The 8,728-nt window shown below is 41.3% G+C and overlaps 1 protein-coding gene across 1 annotated transcript; it reads left to right on the plus strand.

Annotated features, from left to right (window-relative positions):
• Window positions 1-4,247: 4,247 nt before the first annotated feature.
• On the plus strand, window positions 4,248-7,372 carry LOC124025542 (L-rhamnose-binding lectin CSL3). Its single transcript, XM_046338928.1, has 9 exons — window positions 4,248-4,342; window positions 4,649-4,684; window positions 4,765-4,809; window positions 4,943-5,078; window positions 5,205-5,323; window positions 6,544-6,588; window positions 6,689-6,824; window positions 6,902-7,009; window positions 7,191-7,372. Exons 1-8 carry the CDS (start codon window positions 4,312-4,314, stop codon window positions 7,005-7,007), a joined length of 654 nt encoding a protein of 217 aa, XP_046194884.1. The 5' UTR covers window positions 4,248-4,311; the 3' UTR covers window positions 7,008-7,009; window positions 7,191-7,372.
• The last annotated feature ends 1,356 nt before the right edge of the window (window positions 7,373-8,728 follow it).

Consider the following 8,728-nt stretch of genomic DNA (forward strand, 5'->3'; position numbering starts at 1 on the left):
AAAGTCTACAATCTTGCTAATCCAATTGAGTTGTCAGATTTAAAAAATGATTTACTGCGAAAGAATACGATGCGATTATCTGAGCATAGAGCCCCATAAAAAAAAACAAAGATTTTTTTTAACCAGCACAGGCGTAACATAATCACAAATTGCATTAAAATAAATAGTTTACCTTTGACGATCTTCGTCTGTTTGCAATTCCAATACTCATTGTTACATAATGAATGATCTTTTGTTTGATAAAATCTGTTTTTCTAGCCTAACACAAAACATTTTGTGTCGTGAATTCCGTCTCATTCCATTTTCGACCACACATTCCAGGCAAATAACCCACACAGAACGTGACTTTTCCAGTCATGTTTGGTTTCACTGCAATCAACTGGTTTGTTTGTAACACAATCAAACCTGATGGGCCATTTCGCGGGATGTATTGACTGAAAGAAACCGATTTGAAGACAAGTCATGACATCATTGTGCACCAATGATTTGCCCGCTGTTTCGTTTATTGACTGTCTTTTAACCCATAGAATAAATTGATTGGGAAGGTGAGACAGATTGTTGTAGGATGCTTCATTTAGCGATTGTGGAGGAATATTTTTTGAACGGGAGAGTAAATCTTTTTGGACTGGTAAGTTCTTATCATGCTAATGCCCTTGTTTGAAATTAATAATATAAAATATTATTGTGATTTTTATTTTCTTTTTCGAAGCAATATATAAACATGTAATGTCATGACATGTGAGATGCGTGTGTGCCGCCCCACCCCAACCCACATGAAATAGCCTATTTGAGGCTGTTGAGAAGAGGGCAGGACCACATCAATGGCCAAAGTGAAATGGAGACAGTAGATACAGCTGGTCTGTTGTAATATAATAAAGACAGTAGATCTAGCTGGTCTGTCATAATCTAAGAGACAGTAGATCTAGCTGGTCTGTCATAATCTAAGAGACAGTATATGTAGCTGAAATGTCATAATATATATTCACCTTCAACCTTCAACTCTCAATACATATCTGTTTATTTTACCTGTTGAAACAGGGCTCATATGTGAAACTATTCTACCTGAACATTTTCATTCACAGTGACACTGACTCCGAATGGGAGTCTTATCCGGTGTCCTGTGTGAATTTAAGTATGCTCTCTCTAATTCTCTCTTTCTCTCTTGGAGGACCTGAGCCCTAGGACCATGCGTCAGGACTACCTGGCATGATGACTCCTTGCTGTCCCCAGTCCACCTGGTCTTGCCGCTGTTCCAGTTTCAACTGTTCTGCCTGCGGCTATGGAACCCTAAACTGTTCATTTTTACTCTTGAGGTGCTGTCCTGTTGCACCCTCTACAACCACTGTGATCTCCACCCAGCACAGCCTGAAGAGGACAGGCCACCCCTCATAGACTGGTTCCTCTCTAGGTTTCTTCCTAGGTTTTTGCATTTCTAGGGAGTTTTTCGTAGCCACCGTGCTTCTACACCTGCATTGCTTGCTGTTTGGGGTTTTAGGCTGGGGCCATATAAATATATTTGATTTGATAGAGGACTGAAGGTCTTCCAAATATTGAAAGTGTGTAAATAGTTACCCATGTTATTTTGTATATGTCTATACTGTATATATATATATATATATTGTAACAACGTTCGTCTGTTGTATGAAGAGAGTCAGACCGAAATGCAGCGTGTAGGTTACTCATGACTTTTAATGAAAGTATCGTGGTACATGAAATAACTGAATAAACGAAAACAACAAACGAAACGAGAAACTAATTACAGCCTGTCTGGTGACTACTACACAGAGACAGGTACAATCACCCACAAAATACAACGCGAAAGTCAGGCTGTCTAAATACGGTTCTCAATCAGAGACAACGACAAGCACCTGACTCTGATTGAGAATCGCCCCAGGCAGCCAAGCCTAACTAGACACACCCCTAATCATACACAATCCCAATTACTACAAACCCCAATACGAAACACAACATATATAAACTGATGTCACACCCTGGCCTACCCAAACATATAACAAAAACACAAAATACAATGACCAAGGCGTGACATATACATACATATACATATATATATACATATATATATATACATATACATATATATATATACATATACATATATATACATACATATACATACATATATATATATATATACACATATACACATATATATATATATATACATATACATATATATACATACATATACATACATATATATATATATACATATACATATATATATACACATATACATATATATACACATATATATACATACATACATACATATATATATACATACATATATATATATATACATACATACATATATATATATACATACATATATATATATATACATACATACATATATATATATACATACATACATATATATATATACATACATACATATATATATATATTTGCCCTCTTATATTTTTCACAAAAATTGTCCCATCCCAAAATCATCCTATCTGAATGTTTGTTTTATCTTGTTCATTTTAAAGATGATGATACAAAAATAAAAATATCTAAACCAGTTCTATTGTGTTATATTCTCCTACATTCAATTCACATGTACACAAACTTCAGAGTGTTTTCTTTCAAATGGTACCAAGAATATGCATATCCTTGGTTCTGTACCTGAGCTACAGGCTGTTAGATTTGGGTATGTCTTCAGGCGGAAATTGCACAAGTAGGGGTGGAGCTGTTAGAGGCTAACCATGTCCCAGTTTAGGTCACCTAACAGCACGAGCTCTGAAGATAGATGGGGCAATCAATTCATATATGGTGTCAAGGGCACAGCTGGGGACAGAAGGTGGTCTGTATCAAGTGGCAACGGTGAGAGACTTGTTTCTGGAATGGAGGATTTTTAAAAGTAGAAGCTCAAATTTATTTGGGCACAGTTAGATAGTTAGACAGAACTCTGCAGGCTGTCTCGGCAGTAGATAGAACATCCAAAGGGGGCGGAGTTTCAATCCGTTAGAAAATGGTATAGTTAAAGAAGGACATTTCAGAGTTTTCGGAAGTTTTCCTATGTCAGGATTCAGACACGGCTAGGACATCCGGGTTGACAGTGTGCTAAAGCAGTGAATAAAACAAACTTAGGCAGGAGGCATCTAATGGTAACATGCATGAAACCGAGGCTTTGGCGGTTACAGAAGTCAACTAATGAGAGCGACTGGGGAATGGGAGTGGAGCTAGCCACAGCAGGGCCTGGGTTAACCTCTACATCACCAGAGGAGGAGTAGGATAAGGGTACGGATAAGTGCTATAAGAACTGGTTGTCTAGTACGTTCGGAACAGAGAGTAAGAGGAGCAGGTTTCTGGGCACGGTAGAATAGATTCAAGGCACAATATACAGACAAAGTTATAGCAGTATGTTTAATTGAGTGGAGGTAAACCTATGCATTGAGTGACGATGAGAGAGATATTGTCTCTAGAAACATAATTTCAACCAGATGAGGTCGCCGCATGTGTGGGAGGTGGAACTAAAGGGTTAGCTAAGGCGTATTGAGCAGGGCTAGAGGCTCTACAATGAAATAAGGCAATAATTACCAATCAAAACAGCAATGGACAAGGCATATTGACATTAGGAAGAGGCATGCTTAGCCGAGTGATCATTGGGTCCATTGAGTAGCTGGGCGAGCTGGAGGCGCAGCGATTCAGACAGCTTGCGGGCCTGGGCTTGCAGGCTAGCAGAAGGGCCTTAGAGGGACTTTGCGATGGACAAAGTCATTTGTAGCCCCTTCGTGCGGTTACGTCGGCAAATCAGTCATGATGGATCAGCAGGACTCCGTGTAGTAAAAGGGTCCTGGCCAATTGTCAAAAAATGTATAGTAGCGCCCAGACGGGCCGACCTCGGGTGTGAAGGTAGGCAACAACACATCCGCCACTCTGATCCTCAAGACTGTGGAACAACAAGGGTGGGATCTAAGCCTACTCCTGTCCTCCCTGTTCACCCATGAACTGAGTGGCAACTCAATAATCAAGTTTGTTGACAACAGTGGTAGGACTGATTGACATAGATGGCTACTTTAAAATGCTGGAAGACCTCAATGGCAATGTTCATGCCAACATGGATTTCATCCATATAGAGTCCTCTATCTAACTCCATGAGACTGACTCAATAGCCAGGTTTTGACCGCCATACTCCGGCCCCTAATTGCAATGAGGTGCACCTGGAGACAAATAGATACACCTGGGTAAATTAAGACATGTCACATAACATAAATACCAGGTGTATTGGATCTTGTTATCATCAGTTGCATTTTCTCTGTTAGTACCACTCCTGTACCTGGCATCATGTGCATTTTGAGACTGACGGTGGTCACATGTGAGTATACAAAATCTGTATCTGATGCAGATTAGAATTTAAATATATATGACCAAATGTTTGTATTTGTGAGTAAAAAAAAGTACATGCAATAGGATTTGAGTGACATTCAGTTCCATTTGGGAAAAGCAGTATTTAAAGTGATGTAACAAATGCTGTCACAAATGCTTGTAATATGAGACATATAATACACTTAGCATAACTGAAATGCGTGAGTATATAGAGACCAATGCTGAGTTGTAGCTTCATGGTCCAAGTGCATATGATGTTGAATGTTGCTGAACTTGCTGTGTGATGTTGTTTCAGTGCTGGCTACAGCTTGCTGCACACTAACAGATGGAGGTACTGTATGTAATAATCATGATACTACTTAACCAAGTTAATGTGAGTGGTGTGTAATTCCTGTTCATTTGTCCTGGCAGCAATCAGCATCACGTGTGAAGGCTCTGATGCTTTACTGCAATGTGGTAAGCTAGTCCACACTGCTGAACAGTATACTCACCTATGATCGTTTATACTGTAGATTAGCGTCACTAGCCCACACCATAGACACCCATACTTGGCTCTCCTTCGTGCCTCACTGTTCTCCATCTCCCTCAGATGGAGGTAAGATCCATATCAAGCGTGCGAACTACGGTCGTCGTCAACACGATGTTTGTTCTATTGGGCGCCCTGATAACCAACTCACCGACACCAACTGCCTCAGCCAATCCTCCACCAACAAGATGGCAGAAAGGTACTAGAACCTGTAACTCATTGGCTGTAGTGTAAACCACCACCAGCAAGATGGCAGAAATGTGCTGGAACTTGTTGTGTTTACCTGTATGAACTCATGACCTCAACATGTCTTTGAAACACACAGATGCAGTGGGAAGAGTGAGTGTATTGTCCCTGCATCCAATTTCGTTTTTGGAGACCCCTGTGTCGGGACGTATAAGTACCTGGACACCAAATACTCCTGTGTCCAACAGCAAGAAACAAGTCAGTCTCAATGTGTGCTAATATTATTTAGTGGTGGGCACCGATATCCATATTTGGATTCGACGTAGTGTCGGTATGACTGTGGCATGTTGGGACATTGTTTAATTCTCCTACTCACTTTTAATCTGGTAAAAAAAGTAAGCTCAGCTGATTGCTAGAAAAGGAATCTAATGGGTTGGTTCCCCTATGATACCAGCTTGTTAACTTTGTTTCTCCAAGTGTAAACCACCCTCACCTGATAACTAACCCTAGCAAGCTGTGGATATGCAACTTGTTTAGTTTGAGTAGCCTATAGGGAGGTCAGAGACCTGGCAGTGTGATGCCAAAGGAACTGGTAGTGGACTACAGGGAACGGAGGGCCGAGCCCCTCCCTGCCAGGAGGCTAAAAGGTTTGGTATCAGCCCTCCGATCCTGAATTCTACACCATTGAGAGCTTTTTGACTGGCTGCATCTGACCACAAGGTGCTTCAGAGGGTATAGCGTACGGCCCAGTACATCAGAGGCCGCGCTCCCTGCATCAGGATTTCGACACCACGTGTGTCGGCAGGCCCTACATTGTCAATGACTCGCGCCACCCAAGTTATACTGGTCTATGTTACTCCATAACAAATGGTACGGATGCACCAAGGACCCTGAACGGCTTCTACTTCCCCCAAGCCATAACTGCTGAATGACGATCTGCATTGAACCTTTTTGCTGTTACTTTTTTGACTTGTCTCATATGCTGCTGTTGTTACTAGTTATATTTACATATCTAGCTCAATTAGCCAGCAAGCACATTTGAAGGGAAGTGTCTCAAGCTTATTTGATGCTTATGCACTTAATCTGGTTTACCACTGACTATGTTTCAGTGAACGGTAACTAGCGAGGCCAACTCACACATTTTTGCAGGGTTTATAGCCAATCTGACAAGTGGCACAAACTGCATAGAAATACAGATTAGGTGTAGCGGGTTGACTTTTTTTCGCCAGTTTAGGTCTAGCCAGCCAATGTGCTTAAAATGTTAGAATTTCGAGGACTGCTCATAAGGACGTGAAACTAAGAGGTAACGGTGGCAGATGACGAGCTTAACTTTTTGTACTTTAGTTCATGCTAACAAGTTCATAAAAATGCACCTGAAATCAACATTCCCTGTTAGTGCCCATCACTAACACTTCACCAGGCTAATGTATGTCTTAATGTGTCTGGCCAGTGGTGTAACTCCTGTGTTGTCTTTGCAGTAAGCAGCATCATATGTGAAGGCTCTGATTCTCAACTACTATGTGGTAAGCTGGTCAACACTACCGTACAGTTGAATCATGTGGTGACGTGTATATTAGTCACTAGCCCACACCAACACCCAGGTTTGTCCTTTCTCTTCCTCAGATCGAGGTGAGATCCGTATTCAGCGTGCCAACTATGGTCGTCGTCAACACGATGTGTGTTCCATTGGGCGCTCACATAAACAACTCAAAAACACCAACTGCCTCAGCCAATCCACCACTAGCACAATGGCAGAAAGGTAAATGCACACTGAAGGTTTCAGTACCTGTAGGAAGTCATTGGCTGTGGTGTTAACCTCTACCTGTTGACACACAGGTGTGATGGAGAGCGCCAGTGTATCGTCAAGGTATCCAACTCTGTGTTCGGTGACCCCTGTGTCGGAACCTACAAGTACTTGGATGTGGCTTACATCTGTGACTGAATGTGAGTTTTGTGCAAGCACACATTACTGGGAACTAGAATTTGTGTTTACCTACCTTTTATTTAGTTAAGAACACATTCTTATTTTCAATGACGGCCTAGGAACAGTGGGTTGACTGCATGTTCAGGGGCAGAATGAAATATTTGTACATTGTCAGCTCATGATTTGTACTTGCAACCTTTCGATATCTTCCTGGGGAACCTGAAGATGTACGAGGCTGCTGGGATATCTTCATCAGGTTGTGCTGTTTTCCTCCAACCTCTAAATCAACTTCAATGACCATTGTAAACCTGTGTAGATGGTGCTGAACAATTTCTGAACTGTGGTTGTTGGTCTGAATTAAATGAAGTTGCAGGAAGACGATACTAGTTGCCTCTTGTACATTAATAAATGTCACACCAATATTACTGAACATGTATCCTTTATTCTCTCTTACAAGCTTTTCACCGGACTCATTTGTATCTGGGGCTAAAGTGCCTTTTGTCTTGATGTCTGTAATCTGTGCCCACCTTTAGTGGCAGTTGTGGACAAGTTAAATACTCATTGTGATCACTTTCCTGACCACCTCGGGTGGTATGATCTGGCTGTTCAAACTATTTTTAAATCAATTGTACTTGAGTCTCCACTCACTGACAGGTAGTACTTATGTGACCAGCAGCCTTGATGGTTCTAATTTGCATGCATCAGCAGCTCACCTGGTCACAAAGCAGGCTGGGTAAGACAGTTGTATACAATGTGTGGACCCTACAAAACTTGATCGCTAAGTGGTTGGCTCATGAACCAAATGTTACCGTGATGTGTCGCTTCAGTTTCACTATTTCATCTGGTCATAAACATACTTGCATGGAAGCTGCCTAACTTCATCACCTTAGTCATCTAACAGCCTCTTAGCCAGAGACACAAAGGGTCAACGGCACGTCGACAGATCTCCCACTGTCAAATGGGGACCTGACTGATACAGCCCTCCAAGAGCTGCCCCTCAAGCATCCGATTCCACCCTGAGAAATGCATATTATTCCATTCCCTGCCGCATGCACCACCAATGAACGAGAAACATACAGGCCAATATAACAGCAAGGCCAACCATGTATGGAACCATGTCCATCTGAGCATTTTAATGAGTCTCTGCATTTGTACAAGTCCCTCAGTGTCATTCAAATGTTTCTGTTTTATTTGGAATTTTGCACCTGTCATTCTATCGCCCAGCACCTCCACTCCCACTTATCTCCAATTCCACATCCCAACCCTCAGCTTCCCTTAGCCGGTCTCTGCTGGCCACACACTTTGGATTTCTACGCAGCATATATATTTCAACTCTGATTAACATACTTTCTATTGAATACTCTACAGGTTGAGAAATAGATCAAATCTAGGGTCAATGTTTTGCATTTTCAACCACTCCTGGGAAGCTACTTGAGGGTAATACTAAAATGGTCACTTGATTCTATATACTCACTAAATTTGCATAAGCTGAAAAGCACAAGTCTTAAATCAACTCATACACCATGTACCATGGAATCAGTAAATCAAATATCTCTTCCCAGATATTTTGCAATCTAAAAACACTATCAACATCCTGGTCCTCAAATGAAACTGGTATAGTTTCCTATTTATGCTATTTTTATTCCTCTGCAAGTTCTGACCATTTATATTGGGCAGACCACTTCCCTGCCTCCTCCTGCTGCTACCTGCCTCCTCCAGTTCTGATCATTTATATTGGG

The sequence above is a fragment of the Oncorhynchus gorbuscha genome, linkage group LG03 (genome assembly GCF_021184085.1).
Source record: "Oncorhynchus gorbuscha isolate QuinsamMale2020 ecotype Even-year linkage group LG03, OgorEven_v1.0, whole genome shotgun sequence".
NCBI lineage: Eukaryota > Metazoa > Chordata > Actinopteri > Salmoniformes > Salmonidae > Oncorhynchus > Oncorhynchus gorbuscha.

Bases quoted from the DNA above. Each gene is read 5' to 3' on its own strand.
- LOC124025542 (XM_046338928.1), top strand. From the start codon at position 4,312: ATGTGCATTTTGAGACTGACGGTGGTCACAT. The intron at 6,589-6,688 runs GTAAGCTGGTCA...TCTCTTCCTCAG, and splicing joins TGATTCTCAACTACTATGTG to ATCGAGGTGAGATCCGTATT. The intron at 6,825-6,901 runs GTAAATGCACAC...GTTGACACACAG, and splicing joins ACTAGCACAATGGCAGAAAG to GTGTGATGGAGAGCGCCAGT.